This window comes from Pieris brassicae, chromosome 7 (assembly GCF_905147105.1).
Source record: "Pieris brassicae chromosome 7, ilPieBrab1.1, whole genome shotgun sequence".
NCBI classification, from domain to species: domain Eukaryota; kingdom Metazoa; phylum Arthropoda; class Insecta; order Lepidoptera; family Pieridae; genus Pieris; species Pieris brassicae.
In genome coordinates, this window is record NC_059671.1 from 19373258 (window position 1) to 19400713 (window position 27456).

The 27456-nt window shown below is 34.6% G+C and overlaps 1 protein-coding gene across 2 annotated transcripts; it reads left to right on the plus strand.

Moving 5' to 3' along the window:
- The first annotated feature begins 144 nt into the window (after positions 1-144).
- On the plus strand, positions 145-27368 carry LOC123711593 (protein transport protein Sec24A). 2 transcript variants are annotated; one of them, XM_045664203.1, is made up of 17 exons: positions 145-327; positions 488-1505; positions 1536-1751; positions 4067-4169; positions 6803-6929; positions 7798-7985; positions 8662-8815; positions 9950-10107; positions 13101-13174; positions 15493-15644; positions 17713-17866; positions 18268-18443; positions 19338-19448; positions 20727-20911; positions 22275-22483; positions 23206-23442; positions 24373-27368. In XM_045664203.1, the coding sequence occupies exons 2-17, from the start codon at positions 499-501 to the stop codon at positions 24482-24484; spliced, it is 3363 nt and encodes a 1120-aa protein (XP_045520159.1). In that variant the 5' UTR covers positions 145-327; positions 488-498; the 3' UTR covers positions 24485-27368. The 2 variants fall into 2 exon arrangements, with proteins under 2 accessions (XP_045520159.1, XP_045520158.1); XM_045664202.1 differs by having other exon boundaries at positions 488-1751.
- The last annotated feature ends 88 nt before the right edge of the window (positions 27369-27456 follow it).

Here is a 27456-nt window from a genome sequence, read left to right on the forward strand (position 1 = left end):
ATATGTTTAAAAAATAGGTATATTTGTTTGATTATAATATTACAGATTGTTGCGTTGGACGCTCAGTTAGCGAAACATCGGAGGGGTTCGATTTCAACTATGCCGACAAGGAATGACAGCTGACATTTTAAGAACAATCAGTTAATCAATTTCAACCTCCGCTAGAGGGCGTGTTCTCTGGCACGGCCACGTAAGTCAGGGTCGAAATTTTCTTCGTTTTACAATTTAATCGCTTTTATTTTACGTGTTGTGCTAATATGTGAGAATGGTATAAGTGCAGAAATAGTGAACCAAGTTTTTGTGTTTCTTCACGTCACCCAAGCAACGGTAAGTAAAAAACTAACTTACACTTCTGTCAATTCTAATGAATAAGCGTTAATTAAACATCCTTTTTAATATCACGTTCATTATCTAAATACAAATAAAATTATTGTTATAAGGGATTAATATATCTTTCAGGTTTGACTAAATTTTTTTACACTTTCAGATTATCAAGTTATGGCTAACATACCACCTTACAATAGCAGCTCTGGGCAATCTAATACGGCTTTAGGGCCATATCAGTTCAATCAAGTGCCACCGAACCACTTTACGGGATCTGTTAAACATGATGCTAACTCGAATATGCCTCCACCTGCATTTAATAATCAGGCCAACCATTACAGCCAAAGTGCAAGTAGCTCACCAGCTTTTAACAATCCAATGATGATGCCACCTCAGAACATGCAATCATCACCTATAAGGCCCTCCATCAAACCATCAACAAATCAAAGTCCAATACCAAACCTCCAGAACATTCCATCTAGTTCAGCCAGTCCTCATCCAATGTATAACACTAATAATCCTTCTCCATACCCTCCTAATCACCATTCACAGCAAATCAATGATAATGCTCCACCCCTTATACCTTCTAGTCAATATAATCAACCAACAAATGGCCCAAATCCTACAAGGCTGCCGGTTAGTCAATATCCACCATCTTCAGCATCATTCCCACCTCCGATAAATCAAAGACCACCATTTCCTCCATTAAGCCAGCCAGTTCCTTTCGGTAATCAAATGGTGGGGCCTCCAAGGAGCAATCTTATGATGCCAGGTAGTTCCACATTGGGTCCCAACATGATGGCACCACCATTAGGGCCTTCAAGAAATAATGCAATGAATGGCCCAGCAACAGGTCCACCTCTTACATCATTACCTGGCCCAAATGATCTGCCCAGAAATCAAACAAGTGGACCCCCGTCGCTGCCATCGGGTCCAATGCCTCCCATTAGGCCACCAACAAACCAGTCTATGGCTATGGGACCACCAACTCAAGCTATGGGACCACCAACTCAAGCTATGGGCTATTCCAATAATTTAAGTGGGCCTCAAAGCTTACCACTATTGTCATCACAACAACCAATTCCAGGACAACCTCCTATGCCTGGAGCTATGCCAGGTCTACCAAAGCCAAATATACAAAGCAGATATCCTCAGATGCCTCCAAGTAACTACCAGCAAGGACCCCCAAGCCAGGGAATGCCGCCCCAAATACCCCAACAAGCCATGTACCAACAAATGAATAAAATGCCAGGGTTGACTCAGCAAATGGGGCAATTAAATGTTACTCAGCAGGGCTTTGACCAACTATGGGGTCATCAAATGGTGGATCTAATGCAGTGTAAGCATATTCTTTCTGAATATCCTGAAGATCCACCAGAAATCAGACTAGGTCCTAACTTTGCCGAAGCTCCTAATTGTAGTCCTGAGTAAGTATTATCTGTTTCTATATTGCATGATAATAAATCAATAGCTATAAATAAATTTTATTCATATGACAGTTATAAACTTTCCACTATGTAGAAATTATAAGTAGACCATAGCACATAACAATACACATTTATTAATTTTATGTCCTGGTAAATGAGACCTTTAAGTCTTGACTTAAGACTTGTCTTATATGGTTATTCTATTATTCCACTTGTTTTCTTAAATCTTCCTCACTGTATTTTTTATGTATAATGCAACATGCATCAATTAATTTTAAATATATAATTGAGTTTAATTATTTTAGATAATATGCAGCACTGACAGATAAATTTTAATTAATATTTTGTAAATAATTATCTTTTGCATACATGTGTTGAAAGATAAGTGGAATGTCTTGTTTGCTTTCCATAATAGAACTCTTATGTGAATAGTTGTAAATTTAAAAAAAAAACAGAGTAAAATAAAACTACAATAGCTTTGGGTACATCTATAGATTACTAGGATGTGCCATTAGCAGTGAATTCATTTTTTGTATGGAAGACTGAATTTAACATGATAATAATAATGCGATAACTTCCTAAAACATAAATTATGCTTACTTAAAACATTTAAAAAGAAAATATGAAAAGAATTATAAATTGGTGTACATATTTTTCTTCATTTGTTGCTTTTGTAATCCATTTTCAAGATCACACATAGCTTATGGTGATCACATTAACTTAATGCATATTTTGCATTTAATGAAGATTGTCCATACATATGTATACATAATAACCAAATTACAATATTTTAACAATAGTGTTCAATTAAAATATTTTCTAGATAACGGGACCAGAGTGTAAAACTAAAATATGCTAGTCATATTCCATTACACAATAGAACTGTTATCTTAACTCTGTGATAAAAATCACCTACTTTAGTAAGCAAAGGCTATCTCTGAATCGATACAAAATTATAGTGTTTTATCACACAATATTCTTTTCATTTGAGGACATATTGAATATATTGTAAGATTACATGGTATTATTATTAAAGATATCATTAGAAGGGATAGATAAAGTTTGTGAAACCATCTCTAAGCGTTACTTGCTAGGATTTTTTTTAGGTTTTAGGTTCAATTACCTTGTGTTCAATCGTTGAAGATTTGTTGTTGATAATACACTGACCATATAAAAATTATGAAACAAGCTTCAAACATTTATGTTCCTTGCTTAAAGTCACATTTATAAATTTAATATTTACTATGCATGCCTCGGTATACACTTATGTTTTTGAATAGAAGTCATCCCAACCACTTTTTTGAATTTTGTACAAGATATAATATTTCTTGATTTGCGAACTGGTAGTAAATGTAAATTTTGAATTATTTTAACTTATTTTCTGACATTCATAAGTGTACTTGTCTACCTATATGAATAAAGTTATTTTGAGTTTGTCAGCAGGCGATTTCAAAATAAAATTCCTTTGACATTGAGCATTCAAGGCATTTATATTACTTTCCTTTATGTTTTATCCTTAACACACATACAATACTATAAATAGTAATTGAAACCTAATACACGGATTCACTCTTATAAGGCCACAAACATGATTAGATTACATGGGAAATAAATAAATATAAGCACCATAATATGGCTGTATTTTTCTAAAATTTTTTTAACCATAATTATTATTTAACAAAGAACAGAGTGTCTCCCATTTATTAGAGACTGTAAGTTGTGTTTTTGGACAATCTTTAGTGTAAGGATATCCTTATTACTAAATTAGATTAGTAATAAATTACTTATTAGCCTTAAGTTAGTCTACATCGTAATTTTCCAGGATGTCTTGATAAAGACACATGTATTAAAAAAATATATTTTACAACCAGTTATAAATAAATACTTTTTACTTTCCAAGGATTTTGTATCTGTGACTTATGTGCTTTTTTTATTTTCTTTTTTTTCAGTTTTTGTATAATATACACTTCAATATGTTAAATATATTATAAATTTAAAACAATCATCAGCATAAAGTTTCAATTAGCTTCATTAGTTAATTTTACAATTAATCGGCAAGGAATTTCTAAATTAAAAACTTATTACAGAGCCTACCATAGACTATACATATTTTTTAATTTAACAACATTCCTTAATTGTATTCTGAGTTTCATAGATTCATTTGTCTGTTGTACGTAAACAAAAGACTGTTGTTCCTTTATTAAAAAAAAGATAAATAAAGCATGAGTCATATACTCGTATAATGTATATATATAAATGTTATCTCTTTCTAATATTAGTATAGAAAGATAAACAGTTATTTATTAATGTTACAGAATATTCCGGTGTACAATTAACAAGATACCTGACACGAATTCTTTACTACAGAAGTCTAGATTGCCTTTGGGTATTTTAATACACCCTTTCAAGGATTTGAATGTAAGTAAATATTTTGATTAAAAGGCTGGTAACGTACTCGCAGCGTCACTTGTCATTGTGGGTATGTTATTTAATAGACGAATGTTGTTGTCCTTTGTTTTCAAATGACAGAATTAGAAGCTCAAAGTGATGAATTAGTTTCTAAATTTATTTAGCTAAAGTCCGATTTCCGGAATTAAATGTGGGAGGGCACGGACTTAAAAATGTGTCAGTGGAAGTTGCAATATTTCTGCATATATTTGGGGAATAAATATTAAAATTTATAGATTTTTTTTGTCTTGTTTATTTATTTATTGTGCCACAATTGCGATAAAGACAAATCATTTTTCACATCCGTTTTTTATTGATTTTTGAATTTTGCATAAAAGTTCTTTTCCTGCAATAATTTAGATTTAGTAAGCGGTTTAAAATGCATCATCAAACATCGCATTTAATTATTTCATTAAAAATAATTCGGTTTTAACTAGGTCCTTTAGTTCTAGTGTTCGTTCACAGGCAAAAAACTATTTAAAAATCTATTGTGTTTCTTTCTGTGAAATAAAGAGACTTTTGTAAATAAAAATGTCTAACTTCATCGTATAGAATTAGAATTTGTACTACGAATAATATCTTGTCCGAGTACAACAACAATACTTCGCTATTAACAAATATCGTGTTCCGGTTGTTAAACATTTCTTATCATGACGTGCATTGACGCAAAAAGATTATTACTGACTCTAAAGTAATTTACTCTTTCGGCTGGCAAATTTACAAAAAGCGTCTACACGTGGCCCTCAGTCATATAGGGACAGTCCTGGTGGGGATGAAGTCGCTTGTAGTTCGCAGAAGCATGCGAAATTAGGGTCCCCACCACATCCACAATATTACCTCTGATTTTAGAGCGGACATATCGCTTTCTGTATCTGTACGTTCGGCAAATAATGACTAGTAGAAAGTGAGCACGTTAGTTTACGCATACAGTAATATTTCTCTAAGGTCATAAAACTTCTCTCTAAGTACCAAATGTATCAAATGAACACTGGACTGGCCCTTCCAATCGTCCTTTTGGGTCTGGGCCTCTGATGTTTGCATCTGTTTCATGATTGTTTTTTTCTGATAAGCAAGTAGGTGATCAGTTCTGAGTTGTCACGCCGTCGGCTTTGTGTCCATCACCGAGAGTCCATTGCTTACATAGAAAGTCCATTAGAATTTCCGTCCTTAGGGATGAGTGTCGCACGCTGAAGTCAAAAGCCAACGCTGTTAGTTGAGGCATGTTGTCCTTGAAGGGAATTACGTATCGAGGCTTGTAATGTGTTTATTTAATTGCTAAGACGGAAGCTTTCTCGTTTTTTCTCACACATTAGAAAGAGACAAAGTATATCACTATCGTATGTATTATTTTATTAAAAAATAATAGCCATGGGTATTTATAAATTCTGATTAAATATTATAAAGCATTTTATATAGTGAGGGTTCGACAAGAATTGTGTTCTGTAAATGAAAATGAAACAGTTTTAAATGACAAATCAAATTACTTTATTGAAGAAAAAACCGTTGGGCGGTTGTAAATAAAAATTGTATCTGATAAGTCCACCACAATTGCAGTTACAGGTGCGTTTTCGCGGATCATACAGCCATCTTTATCTCACACCTGGAGCTACCTTTATTTTAAAGTAAAGCTATTTCTGCTTGCGTCCAATTTGCTGACAATACACACAATTAAAAAAAACATGACTCCAAACAACAAAAAATATGTTTACTCCTGGCAACCCAAACGTTAGGGCTGACAGAGAGCTGGCAACTATTGTTTATAAATAGTTTTTTTTATTAAAAAAAAATACCATGCATAATCGAGTAGTGTGCTTCTGCACTATAAGTTGTCTAAATATAATCTGTGTTTTTGTGTCGTATGTCTATGGTTTTAATGGCTGGTAACGTTTATTACATTATCAAGTATATTTAACAAAAATATTGGAATGCGGTTTTTCTATAAATCAATAAAACTGTACCTATATGAAGTTCGGTTTGCCAATATTAATAATAAATCTTTTATTTGCAAAACGTGATTGAAAAATTACAGTGATTAATTATAAAAATAGGCATGCAAATGTTATATAAATATCACGGTACGGTTAAATTATATGTAATTGTAGTAAATGGTTGCTTATGGTCTACCCACCCCTTGAATAATGAATTCAAGGGGTGGGTAACACAGTGGTGACACGGCAGTGATCTGGAAAATTATCCTGATTTATGTGTCTTTTTACTTTTTACTTTCTATTTATAATGTAGCATCTTTTTAGTTTAGCTTGTTTTTTTTTTTCCTGTTTAGTTTTGTCTTAATAACTGTGTATAACATGTATTTTTGCACTACTTGCCTATATTATGTAATTTAATAAAAAAAAAATTTCTTTACTCACAGCGGTTGCCTGAAAGAGATCGCTCGAAAGCGATAAGGCCGCCAATTGCCCTCCTTTTGATTTAATTATGTTCATTTTTTTATATTTTTTTTATATTGTAGTGTAAATAAATAAAAGTGATTACATAGTTTGAGCCCTGCCGAAACAGCTTAATAAATACATTGTCATGTATTAGGCACCTACAGCCGTAGATAACCTATAAATGTTTATGTTCAGTAATAATTTTTTTTACAGTATTTACCAGTCATACAATGTACTACGATAGTGCGTTGCCGGGCGTGTCGCACGTATATCAATCCGTTTGTATATTTCGTCGATGGAAAGCGGTGGAAATGCAATCTCTGTTATCGGGTCAATGATTGTGAGTATGCTATACGGGATAAATATATAGCAATATGAAGTTTCTTAAGCTTAACGAAAAATATCTGAAAGTGAGAACATTTGGCATAAAGTTATAACTATTGCCACAATATTAAAAAAAAAACATTGGGCATTTTTGATGCAGATTTTTTAACGCTTTTTAATGTGACATAGGATATAGAAGGCAGTCCATGTACATTGATTTACAACATTTAATGTTTTTTTTTTATAAGTAGCTGTCAATCAGGTTGCCTTAGTGTTGCCGAGTTTTGTCTTTGGATTTCGTAGGATTTTTTTAAATAGGTTCCCGTGTCTAAAATGGTTCTTTTTTAAAGAGCATTGTTAGCGTTTTGGCTTCAGTGTGCGACTCTCATCCCTGAGGTCATAGGTTCGATCCCCGGCTGTGCACCAATGGACTTTCTTTCTATCGATTTAAAATTCGCTCGAACGGCGAAGGAAGACATCGTGAGGAAATCGTCTTGCCTTAGATCCAAAATGGCGTGTATCACCGGAGGCTGATCACCTACTTGCCTATTAGATTGACAAATGATCATAAAACAAATACAGACATAGTATTGTCTTTTGTTAACATAGCTTTTACACATTAAGAAAACACTTTTTAAACGGATTGAAGCTATGTATTATTATTATAACTTTATAATTGTTTACATAATTTTAATTTTTTTCCGACGTTTCGCGTGCTTTCACGGTGACTAGGCGGTGGTATACGGTGGTAATTATAAGTTTATAATAATAATGCATAGCTTCAATCCGTTTGAAAAGTGTTTTCTTAATGAGATACAAAAATCTGAGGCCCAGACCTAAAAAGGTTGTGGCGGCAGTGATTTATTTTATTTTTATTTTAACAGTGCCGGAGGAGTTTCAGTACGACCCAGTGAGCAAGTCGTATGGAGATCCAACTCGTCGGCCCGAAATCAAATCTGCAACGATTGAGTTCATTGCGCCCAGCGAATACATGCTGCGTCCCCCGCAGCCAGCAGTTTATTTGTTCCTGCTTGACGTCTCCCAGATCGCCAGGGAGTCTGGATATTTAGATGTGAGTTTTTTTTTGTTTTTCGATTTCAGGTAATATTCGGATATGTTAGCGCGTATCCTGTATGTCAAATTTAATACATTTTTGACGTACGCGAATCAGGATTAGTGACATGTCTCGTTATTAATCACCCTTAACGAAGTGTAAATAAATATAGACACCCTCCTGGGCGTCTTGGTTCTCCCGATATTTGGGGAAAACTCCCAAGTCGCCATCGCTACCTTAACACGCTTGTATGGTGAAGGTAAACATCTTGAGATATGACATGGTTGGACCCAAAAAGAAGATGTGTGTCAGGCACAAAGGGCTGATCGCCTATAAAAAAATGAAACAAATAACTGAACATACACTTTTGTTAAAGATTTATAAATATCATTCTCGTATATAATTCCTCAAACTAAAGTTATAGTTTTGTCTTTTGTTAACATAGCTTTTACACATTAAGAAAAACGCTTTTTGAACGGATTGAAGCTATGTATTATTATTAGAAACTTATAATTATTTACATGATTTAAAAAATTTTCCGACGTTACGCGTGCTTTTCAGCGTGCGTGGTCACTGTGACCGAAGTTTTTAATAATAATACATGGCTTCAATCCGTTCAAAAAGTGTTTTTCTTTAAGTTATAGTTTCTTTTAATTGGACTTATTTGATTTAATATAATATTTTACGTTTGCAGCTGGTCTGTGGAATAATTAAAGAGCATCTGGAACAGTTGCCCGGCGATGCGCGTACGCAGATCGGCTTCATATGCTACGACGCGCACATCCACTATTACGTGATCAGCGACGGACTCACTAGACCCCAAGAGTTGACCGTTTTGGATATTGATGGTGAACTATATCAATTATATAATTAGGACCCAATCCACTCTTTATTGTATTTTCACCAAACGTAAAATTACTTTGAAAAGTCATAAATATTTTTTTTAATGATTTATTATCAGGACGAGATCTTGATTCATTAAAAGGTCAATAGAAAATGCGTCTTACAAACCTCTGAACGGATTTATAGTGTTGGGCAGCATCTCCAAGCCATGAGAATCACGGAATGTGATGCTTGCTCGACCAGGCCGAGGCCTAATCATGATACCCCCCTCCATTTAGGGAGCGTTGAAGTTATACGTGACGCAATTTAAGGGGATTTTTGGGAACAGTACCCAATCTACCCCCCCCCCCCCCAGTTAAACGATACGTGACCTAAGTCACATTAATATCGTAAAGCATCTTTTATTATTATTTAAATTAACGTGATTTATGTATTCTTTTTATTTTTAATGTATCATCTTTTTAGTTTTGTTTGATTTTTTTTTGTTCCTGTTTAGCTTCGTCTTAATAACTGTGTATATATGTGTGTTATAACATGTATTTTTGCACTTCTTGACAATCTTATGTAATTTAATGCATTTTTTTCTTAACTCACAGTGGTTGCCTGGAGATCGCTCGAAAGCGATAAGGCCGCCATTTGCCCTCCTTTTGATTTAATTATGTTCCATTTTTATATTGTAATGTAACGAAGTGTTAATAAAATAAAATTAATTGAGTTAATATTTTTACAACGAATGCGAGTTCTAACAACCACCCCCCCTTCCCCTCGCCTTTAATGCATCATAGCATTTTATAACACCCCTGTCTCCCCCAAATTCGTTACGTAATACATAAACGCTCCCTACGCAATTGGTTTCAGTTAGAATTATTCTTTTTTTTGCTCATTTTTCTTCTGCCTCGTAATTAGCTACTTATATATATTAATTGTGAGTCAATTAACCTTTGGCAGAGTTATTACATGCCTGTTTACACATATTATTTATTCTCCCATATTAGGGTTGCCTGGAAGAAATCGCTTGTTAGCGATACGGCCGCCTGTTGCCTAATAACTTATGTAACCTACTTACTTTTTGTTTTTTTTATTTGTATATTTATGTATATTATGGTAGCAAAGTTTAAATAAATAAATTAATGTTACAGAGGTGTTCCTCCCATCACCCGAGTCGTTGTTGGTGAACGTGGGCGAACAGCGGGATATGGTGCGGGAGCTGCTCACCCAGATACCCAGGAGACACTCCGGACCCGGGTCACCTGCTTCGGCACTCGGTGCTGCATTGCAGGCTGCTTATAAACTTATGGTGAGTGATTTCCATAGCCTAACTGTTTTTTTACAATATTATTTTACAATCTCGTACGTAATATTTTAAATTAAAAAACAAAACATGTACTCTATAATACTGCAAATGTCTTTATGTAAAAAAGTTATGTTTAATAATAAAAAAAATATAATAAAGCATCTCGTAATTAGTAGACGTTGGCCCATTATCAGAGATTCAGAAGATTTTCATCATCAGACGTCGAGTAATACAAAATTCCATATCACCTCGACGTCTGTAGTTCCAGAACTGACGGGTATTGTATTGTATTTTGCCACCGCCATGTGGAACCAGCTGTCCACTGAAGTATTTCTGAACCAATTCGACTTTTGGTCCTTCCAACAGCGTACTGATTCATAAAAGGCTGGCATTTGTGAATCCACAATCCAAATCCTCTGATTTGAGTGTCCATGGGCGATGGTATCGCTTATCATCAGGTGAGCCTCCTGCCCGTTTGCCCCAGCTAAATTAAAAAAAATATCTTGGGGAATTCTTCTCCAATATACATGAATTTTAAAAGCATTTTAGACGTATATTTTCTAGTACTGACTTGATAAGATAGAGATTTTTTTTATTTTTTTTATTAAAGTATTTCCACAGCTACTCATTAGACAATATTCAAACATTGTCTTTGGTTATCACAGCTTTTACACATTGAAAGAAAACATTTTTTTTAACCGGATTAAAGCTATTTGTATTATTATAAGCGTATATATAGTCACCGTGAACACGCACGCTGTAATACACGCGAAACGTCGGAAAAAATTAAATTTAAAATTATGCAAATAATTATAAGTTTATAATAATACAAATAGCTTTAATCCGGTTAAAAAAAATATTTTCTTTCAATATTCAAATAATTGCATAATACACAAAAACAAAAAAACGGAATACACATTCAAACATAAACATAAAGCACAGTTTTACCTATTTATACAAAAAAAAATATAACAAAGTATAAATTCATACCAAATTATAAATTATAAATTCTAAGATACAATGATCAGTGTAATAAATATCTAATATTAAGGAAGAATAACGAAGCGAACGAACATTGTTAATAAAAGCTACTAGAGTTTTTTTTTAATATTTTTTTAAAGCATTTTTAGTCTCATTTTTGAATTCATCAATTCAACAATCAATGCTTCTTTAGGGCAGACTTAGAGGTTTTTTTACGTAATACAAAAAATAATTCTTAAAAAAACAAACACACATTTCGATCAAAATCAGAGGTCTTCGTATGTCCAATACACGAATTAATTAAATTATTCGCCAATGTTTCGGGTTTTATCTAACTATGACACCAATTGTGGCGATATTGATAATTTCCACCTCACCAAAGAGGATGTGAGGTAGTATTTGAAGAGGAGGGATGACTGATTTGTCTAGCAGTAACGATTTAGTTTGTTTAAATAAAAAAAAAGGTCAAACTGCTTAAGCTAGGCGACGCAAATTGTCTTTCCACCGACTTTGAACCCAAGATAATCGGCAAAACAAGGAAAGATCGAGGCGAAGTTTTAGTTCCAAAACATCAACAGCAACTACGTCAAAGCCTAAACTCGTGAATTGTCGTGGGGCGCGGTGTTGGCAACAGATACTTAATAAAGATTCATCAACTTTGAAATTGTGAAAATTCAAAAAAAATATATATAATTTTCTTTAACGAAATTAGTAATTTATATTTTATTAATGTATATTTATTATTATTAAAAACTTATAATTATTTACATAATTTTTTTTTCCGACGTTTCGCGTGCTTTTCAGCGGTTAATTATAATTCAATCCGTCAAATTTTGTTTTTAACTATTATAATCGTACATAAATTATTATTCAAAAAAATATAAAATACATAAAAATACTCTCTAGAGTGAGGGCCTGGGTGTGAAGAACAACTGTATCCATTTTTCAGTTGCTATGTTTTCTTGTCACTTTGTATAAACAGAAGGACCAATCTGATCAAGTCTAGCCACGATCGTGACTCTGCTGCCACGAGCGCTGATGACTCACATGGCTTAGGACTTATAATATTGTTACGAGCTAGGGGATCGGATAGAAAATGCCGTAAATTTATTCAAGGGTTTATTTCTTGAAAAATCAATGAGGAATTTATGGGCACAAATTAATTGCAGAGATGCACTTATAACACGCACAAAAACAGTCACTAATTACTTCACTTATGCACTTTTCACACAGTACTTTATCACTTGTATTCACTTTATTCGCACTTTATCGCTTCGGTGTTTCCCTCTTGTTATCGCATTCAAAACTAAAGGTGACTAGTCGCGTTTCGGCTCGCTTATATTTCCCTGGGAATAATTCTAAACAATATTCGAGAACTTTCTAGGCGGGCTTGCTACTGAGTAGCGATTGCACAATTCTAGAACGTCCGCACTCTTTGTCTCTTTCGCACGTTGCTCCGTCCTGTCGTACGGGGTTCTAGAGTGCTCAGTCTAGTTTCGTGAAAGTTCTGATTTTCTCTCTCTCTCTCTCGTATCATTTCGTCCTTGTCTCACACCTAGAAAGTTTGGTCTAGAATATTCCTTCATCAAAGGGGTATACCTAGGCCTGAAAACGCCTGAAAACGGGTCTCCTGAAATCTGCACCACTCTACTACACATGTTCTGAAACCGACTGAAAAGAGGTTTCAGCTTCCTGAAAACTATTATGGAAATTACAATTTTCTAATATGTGATTGACCCTCTCCTGAAACGGTCAGAAATCATATTACAGCCTGCTGAAAAGTTCTCTAACTAGTGGAAAAATCTAGAAACATTGAAGTCGACCTGTCTTCGTAACAATATACAAAAAAAAAATCTATTCATTTTTTTAAATTCAATTTGAATCAACGGAGATTTATGAATTAAATGTTTTAATAATTTTGCTAACACAGTTATAAGTATTACTCTACCAACAATATATGGACTTATAATGGTCTGAATTAAATGATTTTTATTTTATTTAAAAATATATTCCAGTCACCGACCGGAGGCAGAATCACAGTGTTCCAGACATGTTTACCAAATATCGGACCTGGAGCCTTACAATCCCGGTAAGATTTGCATTTTTTTTTTAAAACGTAGTAGCAGAGTCCTTTTCAGCCTAATTTTTCAGAAGACCAATGGCCAAGAGGCCTTATGTGAAGTGATACCGCCGCCCATGCACACTCACATCGCCAGGTGACAGACTTTTAAGAATCACTACGTTCTTTGAAGGGCCCTAAGTCAAATTGGTTCGGAAATACTTTTTTTTATAAAACGGGGCAAACGAGCAGGTGGCTATCTGATGTTAAGTGATACCGCCGCCCATGGACACTCAATGCCAGAGGGCTCGCGAGTGCGTTGCCGGCCTTTTATGAATTGGTACGCCCTTTTCTTGAAGGGGGCCCTAAGTCAAATTGGTTCGGAAATACTTTTTTTATAAAACGGGGCAAACGAGCAGGTGGCTATCTGATGTTAAGTGATACCGCCGCCCATGGACACTAAATGCCAGAGGGCTCGCGAGTGCGTTGCCGGCCTTTTATGAATTGGTACGCCCTTTTCTTGAAGGGGGCCCTAAGTCAAATTGGTTCGGAAATACTTTTTTTATAAAACGGGGCAAACGAGCAGGTGGCTATCTGATGTTAAGTGATACCGCCGCCCATGGACACTCAATGCCAGAGGGCTCGCGAGTGCGTTGCCGGCCTTTTATGAATTCGTACGCCCTTTTCTTGAAGGGGGCCCTAAGTCAAATTGGTTCGGAAATACTTTTTTTATAAAACGGGGCAAACGAGCAGGTGGCTATCTGATGTTAAGTGATACCGAGATCAAAGTCGCATATCTTCACTGGGCAGAGCCTATCTCGGTAGACGCATAGAATGTTCTCCGGCTTCAGGTCGCGGTGGGCCACGCCCTTGCCGTGAAGGAAATGCAGCGCATTGGCAATTTCGCGTACAATTTCTGCAGCTTGCGGTTCAGAGAAGTAATGGTGCTCTTGTATGCGCCCGAGCAACTGACCGCCGTTGATCTGAAAGGATAAATATATATTTACTACTGAATTATATTATTTTAACCAAGGCATATTTCTCCTGTTTCTGTCAAATTGTCTTATTTCTCTTAAAAAATAAAATATAACAAACGGCTCACTTGATGTTAAGTGATACCGCCGCCCATGGACACTAAATGCCAGAGGGCTCGCGAGTGCGTTGCCGGCTTTTAAGAATTGGAACGCTCTTTTCTTGAAGGACCCTAAGTCGAAGTGGTTCGGAAGTACCTCACTTGGCAGCCTCACTTTTCGACGTCTGATGATGAAACTCAAATGCAGTCAATGTTATGTAAATTATAATTTTCCGTCATATTTGATATGATGTCAAAAGTTGAGCTACAGGCGTCAGTTTTAGAGATTTAGATAGTACTTATAAACAATGCTTAATACTAACTACTTAATAATGATATACTATGAAGAATTTTGACGTTTAGGAAATTTGACTTGTTCCTTCGGAGTGTTTATTTCCAAAACTTAATTAAGAACATTGAAGCGTCATTTATAGTTATATAAGTTTTAGGCAACAATGTATCATTTATGAACCATCATATGCTTACATTGTCGGGTTTTGGTTTGTCCATTGTTGGACATAGGCCTCCACCATGAGGTTCCAATCGTCTCTAGCTATCGGCCGCGCCCGTCCCACAGCAGCTTTAGTCTCCACATGGTCCCATAAGAATCAAATTACCCCCTGTAGGGCGTGTGGCATTGGGAAACACTGCTCTAGACTGTAGAGTCAGCGAATAGTGAATGTCCCATGTCAGGAGTATCTGTATTGTATATGTAATGTATGTCTGAGCAAGGTGCACTAGATAACTTAATATATGAGAGGGTGAGACGTAAGAACCGAACAACCCTAAACACATAAATAGTGAATATATAAATAAGTACGGGATGTCTGCACCAAGAGGCCTAAGGTAACAGACGGAGCCCTACGGGTAGGATCAAAGGTTCGAGGTGGTGGGATTCTCTCAAACCTATCGGGCAGGCTTAGGACGATAATTAAGGGCTTGAAGTAGTCTTCGCCACTATGAGAGGAAGCGAGAAATGAATACGACAGAGCAATATTCAAATCTGATTTATTGTTCAAAGACAATATCTTAAATATTACTTACATCTATGCACACATACATAATGTTATTTATGTGAGCTGTCGGTGTATTGCGCACCTTCAGCTATTAACATTTTGGAACACAGCAAAGTGTCAGCAGTTGGCCAATGTTCAATTGAAATCGGAACACTTTGAAGTGCTAAATTACCTTTTTTATGTTGACGTCATTATAGTACGACAATAATCTTGATACTTTATGTGAAAATATTTAATAATGATTATTTATTAATCATCAGAGAGGACCCCAACGCCCGGTCATCAAAGGAAGTTGCACATTTGAATCCGGCCACAGACTTCTACAAGCGGCTCGCGTTGGATTGCAGCGGGGCGCAGATTGCAGTGGATCTGTTCCTTCTGAGTTCGCAGTATTGTGATTTGGCAACACTCAGTAAGTATTTATATACACGGGGAGAAGACGCGATGCATTTTAATAGAGTACAGTGGATCATTCCTTGAAATAGTCTTGAAACATAACAAAAAAAATGTGTGCGTGTGTGTGTGTGTACACTATTACACACGTAAGAAGTGAAACTTCTTTATGACCTTATTTTTGGAAAAATGATCTACTATAATATGCAACTTTACAGAAATTGGTTAGTTAAGATTAACAAAAGGCTTTTATTATCATAGACATGAATACAAATAATACAATTATTTAATTTTACCTTATTACTACTAAGATTATTAAAGAATTTAATTAATTGTAATAGAATTATTACTATCATTGTTATCGTTATTATATATTTTTGTATAATGGCTTCGAATCTCTTCGAATCAACCGTGATAGGGACAAGATAAAGGTGACGCGTAACGGTAAAATGTGACACGTAACCGAAAAATGTGACGTGGTACAAAAAAAGGTGACGCGTAACGGTAAAATGTGACGCGTAACCGAAAAATGTGACACGTAACCGAAAAATGTGATGTGGTACCAAAAAAGGTGACGCGTAACGGTAAAATGTGACGCGTAACGGTAAAATGTGACACGTAACCGAAAAATGTGATGTGGTACCAAAAAAGGTGACGCGTAACGGTAAAATGTGACACGTAACCGAAAAATGTGACGGTACATTTTTTCCAACGCCGATAAAGAAGTTTCACTTCAATAAACTTAATTTTGACGTTTCCTGAGTTCGGTAGCGATTCTTGGAGGGCTGTTCATGAAACTCTTTGTTTGAAGCCAAGTGTCAACTGTCTTCGGTTAAAACATGAGCGTTTAACTAATAAAGTTTGGGGTTGCTGGATTAAGAAAAAACAGTAACTTGACTTATTTTTGGGTTTTCAAAAAATGGACCCATCAGACGTTGTCCTGTCTTTAGTATGAATATTGATTTCGAATTGCTATAATTAACTAAAAATGCTCTATGATATACATCATTCTTTGTTTGTTTTTCTGGCGCGTATATAAATAGCTTTGTTGGTATTGCGACACGGGAATAGGCAACATAACTGGCAATGTGAAAACATGGTTTTCAAGATTAATGCCACCAACAATTAGCGACTGTAATTATTTTATATGTATTTTATCAATATAATAACTCAAATCGAAGCATAATGTTTTAAATGATATTCATTTTTTCTTACTTCCCTATTGACGACGTTTGCAGCACACATTCTGTCAATGTCATGTCAAACGCCATAAGGTTACATCAAAAAAGTTTGAATTGTAAAGGCGCTATTAACTGGAAAAAAAATAACAAAAGTGTTACGATAGCAATTTTTAAATTTTTGATTTTTCTGCGCAATTTTCTTATTTTTTTAAGATCTTTCAGATCTCCTTCTCCTGATAATAACAAATACAACGAAAAAAGAATTAGCGAAATCGGTCCAGCCGTTCACGCGTGATGCTGTGACCAAAGGAAATAGAGATTCATTTATATATATACTAGTTGACAAACGTTTTGCTATGTATATTATTTATAGGAAACATTTTTTTTGTTAAATAAAAATAACTATCTACTATAATAAAAAATAGGGGTTGACCGTAGAGGAGTGACTATTAAGGGTTGTATGTATTTTTGTATTTTGTATAAAAACATGTCAATTTTTTTTTTAACACCCTTATGACTTAGGGGTTTGAAATATAGATAGTAGCCGATTCTCAGACTTACTGTATATGCATAAAATATTTCATAAAAATCGGTGGAACCGTTTCGGAGAGGTATGGGAACGAACATTGTGACAGGAGAATTTTATATATATATAAATAGAGTGATAGATTGTTTAACATACATACTGATTATATAGCTTAACGTATATTTTTTCATCGGCCTAAATTGTGAATTTTCAGATAACAAGATGGTGTTTCGTTTTCGATCAGAAACCTTTCAGATCTGGATCTGTATCTGCTTTGTGATCGTTTTTTTCTTATAGGCAAGTAGGTGATCAGCCTTCCGTCTCCGTCATAGGTTCTGAGCTGCCCCGTACGTATACGTGAACACGAAATAAATTTCCAGGTGGTATGAGCAAATTCAGTGGAGGCTCAGTGTACCACATCCCGGTGTTCAACGCGGCCAGGCCAAGACAGGCTACGCATCTTAGGAATATGTTCACGAGATATCTGACGAGGAAGATTGGCTTCGAAGCTGTTATGAGAGTACGGTGTTCCAGGTGAGTGAATCAGAAGTGGCCATGGGGCATGTCGAGATTTTTTTGTTTCTCCATAAATGTTGTAGGGCAGTTCCGCTGATAAGTTATCTTTAACTATAAAAAACTTAACAACTAATAGTGGCCGATCCTTGAAGCAAGGAACGTTAAAATAAAAACTACATTTTTATTTGAGGGGCTGTCCATCAATCATGTGATGCTTCCTCCCCCCCCCCCCCCATGGTGATACGTGGTGAGGTTTTTAGTACGTGAAATTTGCCAAACCCTCCCCCCCCCCCTTTCGAACCTCACGTAATTGATGGACAGCCGCTAGATTTTTTTTTAATTTCTTAAATATTTGTTTATTTCCAAAACTTATAATGCTAGAAAAAACCGTTTATAATAATAAACAATAATCGCTTCAGGGGTATAACAATACACACATTCCACGGAAACTTCTTCGTGCGTTCGACGGATCTGCTCTCGTTGCCCAACGTGTCCCCGGATGCCGGTTTCGGGATGCAGCTGACCATCGAGGAGTCCTTGTCCGACCTACAGCAGGTCTGCTTCCAGGCTGCCTTGCTATATACCAGCAGTAAAGGTGTGATATTTTAAATTATAACTAACTTTTATTTTTTTGTGACAAGTGTATTTAAATGAATGTATAAACCACCTGATTAAAACATGTTTTATAATATGCATGTAGGAGAAATATTGAAAATAACGATGGCATCGTTATTCGTTGTCGAAGTCAAGATTTCGCCTCGAGGCATTTGCTCGGCTCTGATTAGTCGTAACAATAATTCTAAATTATGAAACAGTTAAATAATAACAAGACAAATCGTATCAAATTCAATTATGATCTTTAAAAGAAAAAAAAGGCATCTCAACTATTAACCAAAGAAACCATAAAAATCCTGACATATAAAAAAACCTTAAAATTTCTAGGCACATTTCAAGACAAGGTGTTTTTAAGTGCATAAGCACAAAGGCGGCTCTTTTGAATGTAATTTTGCGGTTCTTAGTCGTCAATCTGGCTCGAAGGACCAAAATAGTTTTTGGGTCAGGAGTGCATTCAAATATAGAGAATATATAGTCTTATACGTGTTAGTAGTTAGATCGATTGTATGTAAATACCACGATTTATATTCACGCCATGCGGCGTTTTTTATCCGATTTTCGATCAAATTTATTCTTGATAAATTTCTTTTACTTGTAACAGACATTTAAGTGGGCAAGTGGGTCATGAAAATACTGACCATCGCTCAGCACAGTTCTGACGAGACCTGCTTTTATCCAATGTCAATAGATAAATATTTGTATATGTCTTTTTAGTGTATGATTTAGATTCTGAGTTTTGACAACAATTGTAAATCTGTTCTTATTATTATGATACAATAAATATGACATTGTCATGCCTATTTTTATGACTGATTGTGCGTTTTTTTACAATATCTTTGCAAATATACGAAATATTATAATTATGAATTTCCAGGTGAAAGGAGGATACGGGTTCACACGATGGCTCTACCAATAGCGACCACACTCACTGACGTACTCCATGCTGCCGACCAGACCTGTATTGTTGGGCTTCTGAGCAAAATGGGTGAGACATGCAAAAATTAATTTCTGTAGGAAATGGAGATAATATATAGAAGCTATGTTAATTAGGTTTTTTGATATTCTTGCGTTTGATCATTTTTTACTTATTAAAAAAAAAACACTTTTTGAACGGATTGATATTTATAGTTGATATTGACAATTACGGGGAAATAAATACAGATAACACAACATTCTCTGCAGCTGTGATACTTTTGACATTTAACACCTTTTGTCTTCGGTCACCGTGACCACGCACACTGAAAAGCACGCGAAACGTCGGTAAAACATTTAAAATTTAGAATTATGTAAATAATTTATAAGTTTTTAATAATAATACATAGCTTCAATCCGTTTAAAAAGTGTTTTCTTAATGTGTAAAAGCTATGTTAACAAAAGACAATACCAATTTTTACTTGATATCAATAAATAATAAACATAACTTTATTTGACTAAAAAAAACCATTACATATTGTACTTACATTCAAAAGGTTGTAAACATACAATAGCCAACGAAACGTTGAGATACAATATTCTTCAATTTTAGTTAACCTTATACATAATATACTTCTATGAGCGTTAAAACTAGGCCTAGCCTGTATCTTAAACCTAGGTCCTTCCAGTGTCAATAAGAAATTGGTTAAGTTGTTTGTCATTAGATGTTTATTAATTTTATTGTTTATTAAACTAAATGAGGGTAGAATCTATTTAAGTTGTTGCAATGGGTTAGACCGTAGTGTGAACTTCGATTAAGATTTTTAAGTCTTGTGGATGAGAAATTTGAATACGAGATTTGAATTTAGTGTTTATATAGGTAAGTATGGAAACTAATATTTATTGTTAAGATTTTCTATTTAAATTAAATTTTAAACAATATAACAGACTGAAGTTAGAAATTTGAAATAGCCAAGTTTATAAGACAATAAACATGTATTTTTTGTAGTAATTTGTTCAGTTTAACGCTTTATTACTGTTTACATTATATTAAGTGCCATAGAGCATAGACCTTCTAGCAAAAATATTGAAAATTATTCAGACATAAATCAAAATACGTTTATACAGTTCAGAGAAAGTTCGTTAAAGAGCTACGCCATGTCATGTGTCACATGAAATGTCAGACTGACATATATCTGGTTTAAAGTGCTGTCAAACATTTTTCGATATGAACACTTAGAGATACAAATTAGAATATGGACCTCTGAAAATATTTTTATTTATTCATTCTCTATTAATTCACAGAGATTACAAAGAATATCGAAAATTATTTTTATATTAAATATTTCAGCCGTGGATCGTTGCGTGACAGCCTCGATGTCTGAAGCGAAGGAGGCGCTCATAAACGTGGCGATCGATGTGTTGTCGGCTCATAAGCTTTCTCAGAACCTTCCGGCGGGACCCGCTTCCAGCGCACTGATGGCGCCTATAGCGTTGCGGTTGCTGCCCATGTTTTTATTGGCCTTGATGAAAACGGTAAAGGGTTTTTTTACGGAAACTAATCCTCTCAGGCGTAATGTTTTGTTGACATCGCAGGGACATATTTGGTCGTAAAAACCGATAATCGTAACAGCCAATGGACGTTGTTATTAAGAAATATTTTTGTCAATATAACCTGTATGTTGTCAAATGGGTGTTAGTTGTTCGGCGTTCAAGTACTACGTAACGAACTTTTGTCCTCTTGTAAAACGTTACTATGCGGGGCGGAGATTGAATTACGCCTTATTGTTAATATTATTTTCCACTTTCCAGTAATGGTCACGAAACGTTGAAACGCTATATAAGACGGTAGACGCGAACGTTACGGCGCGTTTCATGTGGGGGGGGGGGGGGGGGAATTCAAGAATTTCCAAAAATTGCGTGATGTAATACTTGAACGCTCCCTTTCCGTCTGTTGTTAGCTTTTATAATGGTTTCATTCGTTTATTTAACTTTTGACAAGTCACGCACATGAAGTTTCACAATAATATTCTGTAGAATGTACTACAGAGAATACCGTACTTCATGGACGGTCACCGCCCACTTAGTGAAGTGCCATTCGTAAGGAATGACCATAGACTATAAAAATCGTTCGAAATAATTCGATTTCATAAATTATTTTGTTTATGCAATGAAATAATTACGTTGTAATAAGTTTTTTGTGAGAAAAAAATAATTAAATAAGTTATCAATCAATATCCAAAATCAATATTTTTGCGAAACGTCAAAGACTGACGATGAGTAGGTATTATGTTTTCTATGATTCACTGAATGTTTACCAAAGATGGCGACAGCGGTTTGTTTGTGTTTGTCTTGTCAGTGCCACAGGTCAGGGAATTTAACGAAATTCTCCATAATTCGAATTTTGCGGATATATGTTGTCGACTCAAAATCAATATTTTTTGTTATTCATATAAGGTTTCAATCGAGTCTACCGTACCCCTGGACGAAATTGTTAATATAGAATCCACATCATACATAATAAATAAAAGCGCCCAAAAATAAATCGATAAAATCGATTTCAAAAATAATCGAATCAGTAAAACTATAGGGTATAACTATTTTCACTAGTACTCGAACTGTCAAAAGTTAAATAATCGAATGGAATCATGATAGTTAGTATTTCTAGTGTTACATGTATTTTATTATTATTAATTATGCATTTCTTGTAGTTTACCCTCAGTTGGTGTTTCTATATTTGTTATTTCCCGTTTTCTGATAATTTATGTAAGCTGATTTTATATGTGGAAAGCGACGAAAGTGCAAATAAAAAGAGTGCCTCGTACTATTAATGGCCTTTACTATAAGAGACATAATTATTTTTAACCCTTTTATTAATTTTGTATATTTCACATTCCAGAAAGCATTACGTACGGGCACGTCTACGCGGTTAGACGAGCGCGTTGCAGCCATGTGCGATCTAAAATGTCAGCCACTCCCCCAGTTGTTACGTACGGTTTACCCGGATTTATATCCGATACATACATTGGAACAGCACACGCATAAAGATGAGTCGGAGGAAGAGGAAGTCAATCCGGACCCTCCAAGATTGCAGCTTACTTCGGAGAGGTTAGTACAAAAATATTATTTTATATATTATACTATTTACCCAAATAGTAATGTCGAGGAATGATGATGTACTGCTTCTCCGACCTAAAGGGAGGATTCTCGGACATTATAAGCACTGACTGGCTCGAAGGTCCCAGTAGCTGAGATGTATAGGGTATGACGTCTTCGCAGTGTTTTGTTTTATTGTAGGTTCAAAGTAAAATTTAATGCCATATGATAAGAAAATAGGAGATCATATCACAAGAAATAGTTCGTAAACACACCAAATATAGTTAATCTATCTATATATAAATTTTCATAAACATTTGTCAGGTCGTTTCGGAGGAGTTTGGTTATATACATTGATACAATATAATTATAGTGCGTAATAAATATAGTATTATAGTGCGGGCCTACTAGTTTCAGCGTGCGACTCTCATCCCTGAGGTCGTGGGTTCAAACCTGGACTGCATCAATGGACTCTTTCTATATCATGTAACATTTGCTGGAAAAGAAAACATTGTGAGCAAACCGACTCTCCTTAGACCCAAAAAGTCGACTGCCTTTGTCAGTCACAGGTGGCTGATCACCTACTCGCCAATTAGATTGACAAATGATCACGTTAATACAATTCTGAGGCCCAGACCTCAAACGGTAGTGCCACTAATTTATTTTAGATAATAATATGGACAACAATATATATTTAATAAAATAGACCGATAACATACACTTTTACCTTCCAGAATCAACTTAAACGGCGCATATCTCCTAGACGACGGAGAGACGATGGTGATCTATGTCTGCAACGCGGTCAGCCCCGCCTTCCTCTCTGAGATCTTCGGAGTGGCGGCATTCTCTCAACTTCCGGATGAAGCCACCGCTTTGCCTCACTTAGACAATAAAAGTAGTTCTATCTTACACGCCTTCATAGACAAACTCAACGATGACAGACCTTACCCATCCAATTTAATTGTACTGAGGTGAGTCATTCAAAGGAATTGCTGAAGAATTGTAATTCATTTAGAGATTTATAACAATAAAAGTTATGTACACCAATGGCGATGCAACCTATTTAGGTCTGGGCCTCAGTTTTCTGAATGTGTTTTAAGATCATTCGTTAATCTAATCGGCAAGTAGGTCGACATGATGGGTTCATGGTAAGGCGGTTTCTTCACGTTGTCTCCCTTCACCGTTCGAGTGGAAAGGCCATTGGTACACAGACAGGAGTCGAACTTACGACATCCGGGATGGGAGTCACACGCTGATGCCACTAGGCTAACACCGCTGTTATTATTTATGTGTTTGTTAGGTAACGAAGTGTAAATAAATAAATATAGATACATGAACAACAGGTGACAACAAACGTCTGGCATGATCGGTATAAGATTATTTTTTTTAAAGTTGGTGAAATACTCGATTTTAATGAATGGATGGAATTTTACACAAAGAATACTGTATCTTTTATATATTAAACAAAAGTTTAAACAATTTTTGTGAAATCCGATCAATTATAATTTTTATTGAAAATCAAAATATAAAAATCTGATATACATTGAATGTTTCATCATGGACTCTGGTCCTTAAAAAGTATTTAGTTAATCTTAAACTATATTTATGATTTATCCAAAAAGCAGTTTTGACCTAGTGGCTTCAAGGATTTTCATCCCTGAAGGTCGTAGGTTGGAACCTGACTGCATCAATGGACTTTCTGTCTAATGTACGATGAGGGGAAACGTTGGGAAACCGGCATGTCCATGTCATCGGCATCCATTAAAATAACATATGTCGGACGCAAAGCTGATTTGTCTATGAAATAAAAATGATCTAAGAAACGGTTACTATCTGTGGCCAAGAACCATATAAGGATACGCAAATTGGTTCAATTTAAGTGATAAACCATTTTTTTACAGAGATAACTCGCCATCTCGGACGAAATTCACCGAGCGTCTGATAGAAGACAGAGTGGAGTCAGCCTTCTCATACTACGAGTTCTTGCAACATGTCAAAAGCCAAGTGAAGTGAAGAAACTAAAGTGTATAGTGTAGTGTAAAGTGACAAAGTGTGAAAGTGTGAACGGTGTAAGGGCAGAACGAAAAGCAATGGTAATTACATTAAGTATTCATTTTAATCCTTTCTATGAACAAGTTTCACTTCGCGGATTTTGTTAGTAACAAAAACTCATTATTAATACTCAAAATTAATTCATTTTAATTAATGGAATAAAGCACTCTGTGTCTGTGTCACGCAGTGTAAACACAAAATGTAATTTAGTATAACACTTAAATCAGTAATTAAATTTATTAAAATCACTTAAACGAGAAACCTTTTGAAATTAGGCCTGTCAATGTCATTAAATTCTATTAAATTGGTATTTATATATCAAATGCATATTCAAAGACAAAACAAAATTTTACAACACGTTGTTAGTACTTTAAATGGGTTTAATGCTCACAAATCACAGTTTTACAAATAAAAAAATTGAAAAATAGAAAATTTTATCTTCTAAATTCTTTAAGACACACTACAATCAAAATCATGTAATATTTCACAATTAAATGTTATTAATGTTATATGCAATAATTATGAATTAATAATCTGATAAATTCTTTTAATTGCTGGGCAACTTGCTCTTGCTAAAGAATTTGATTACATAAGAACAATGCAGCTTAGAAACTCGGACAACTTGAATCTCCCGTTCCTGTAAAACACTTGAGATCCATAAGGAATGTAGTAAAGTTTATAAATAAAATCCCTTGAAATTTAAGAGTTTTTGTTACTACACAGGCTTTTCGAAATCATTTTCCTATACATTTTTAAATGAGTCTTAGCAATCAAATTGTGTAAAGCAATCTACCTAAAAATCTAGGCGAGCTTTGTGACACTGCCCTCTGTTGGTCTTGATAAGACTTAGTACCTTTGGTGGATTTATGTATTTTGGAACTTTTTTATAAAAGTTGTCCCATCTTTATGTAACAAGATTTGTATAAATTTTTTGAATTAATCATTAATTTATTTCAATATTTCAAAATAATTTTCGCAAGGCCAGAGACATTCTCTACCAAAAATTGATTTATGAAACATTTTTCTTTATTAGACCGGAGGCTGACCCTTATTTTAGTTTCCATTTTGTATAATGAATCTTGATCAAGTATTTAAAAAAATCATAAAAACTCAATTTAAGATGATTTAAAAAAAATGTGTTACAACAAGGAGGCATTTTAAGACCATTTTTCTAGCGAGACCCAAACATGTATGCGGTATACCTAATACCAGTCTTCTAAGCCTGGGACAACCTTAAAATCCTGTTTAATATTTATTTATTTTAAATTAGTTAATAAACATTGGCTAGGAACATGTTAAAGAGGGTAGATATGAAATTGTATGTGCGTTTTCTTTGTATATAATATCTAATGTGAATTATGTGGGCGCCTAATGTATGTGAATTCTACTAACCCATAAAAGATGTATGGCAAAAAATTGAATGGGAAATTAGGTGATTTTGTTCTGTTTAAACTTGTCAATTATTTGTGATCCTGCTTAAAAAATTAAAGCGTTGCTGTGGTAACTGATAAATAGGAGTAGACTTGAGATTTTTCCTAACTGATGTTAGTGAATTGACAATAAAGTAGGATATACCAAGAAATCTTATTATTCAGCTTCTAAACTATCTAAGAAGAAAACAACTCCTATTTATTTGTATTCAAAAATTCTCAATTGATTAATTGAACAATATTACTATAGTAGTCGCATTATAAACTGAGGCTTCGGGTTAATCATATTAATCTGTCCGTCTCACACTTACAGGAGAGATGTAGAGGTGCATACTGATAGTATATGTTCGATTGATATGATAAATTATGTTAAGTATTAATAGGAATAATTTTTCGCTATCCGAAAATAAAAGTTTTTAATTTATAACATTAACAACATCTTCGAAACAACTTTAGAAAATAGATTCTTAATTGTGCGTATTGCGTAATGGAGCCTTATTAATGTAATGAGTCATAACAAAAAATCTTATATATAAATATTTTAAGGTTGTCAATTCTTTATTGTGATAACCTGTAACAACCTTTACTCGTAACGACCAATCAGGAGTCAGTGTGCGTGCGCAGGTAGTTAAGTATTGATAACGGGCTTGCATCGCGTGCGCATTTTTACTGTCAGTATCATTTTTTTTGACCGACGACTCAGTTTAAATGCGTCTTTAGCTTTTTGCAGTTCTCTTTTTTGTAATACAAGTAGTTTACACTTCTAGAATAAAATAAGAATTTGCATTTTAATATCAACCCTTTTAGTGCTTTCGCTATATGTGAAAAACGTTAGCGTTGCTATAGCGCTCGTTTTGACAGTAAATATATAGAATTAAATTTGTGTTTTTTTTTATTACCACAGTATAAATCTCTTGAAGAGAATGTTGTATTTTTTTAAATATGTGTAACGGGTATGGTGAATATTTGTCTTGTTCATATAAATTGTCTATAAAATGCATTGACATTTTTAACATTATATTAGTAAAACTTGTATGGCACTAAAAGGGTCAAATTTGGCTTCAGCACTAGTACTGTGTAAAACTGATATAAATTTCCAATGACTCAACAATTATAACATTGAATCTAATGGCAAAATTTAATGAGAAAAATATTGAATTTCAAATTGTTGTCATTACAGTGTTAGCCTAGTGATGCATATTCCAATACAAATTTTGAACTAGTCTCGTGTAGTGTAAAAAAATTGTGAGTGAGGCTTTTAGCTTTTGAATTGATTTACGTTTATAAAACGCTAAATTTCTCTATGATTGGGCGCCTATGACTGTACGAATATTATAAATGTGACTTTTGTTGTAATATCTAGAGGCAATATATTGTACAGACTAAATGATCGAATAAATGGTCTATTTATATTATTTTGACTTTTACTCCCTATTTACGCGGATAGACGGTAGTCAGAAAAATTGTTTTTGGAGGGTAGGTGAAACCTGTCTACGGGGGCAT

Coding starts and splice junctions, on each gene's coding strand:
- LOC123711593 (XM_045664202.1), top strand. CDS start 499: ATGGCTAACATACCACCTTACAATAGCAGCTCTGGGCAATCTAATACG. Junction 8,816..9,949: donor GACCGTTTTGGATATTGATG/GTGAACTATATC, acceptor TTAATGTTACAG/AGGTGTTCCTCCCATCACCC. Junction 22,484..23,205: donor TTGCAGCTTACTTCGGAGAG/GTTAGTACAAAA, acceptor TTTACCTTCCAG/AATCAACTTAAACGGCGCAT.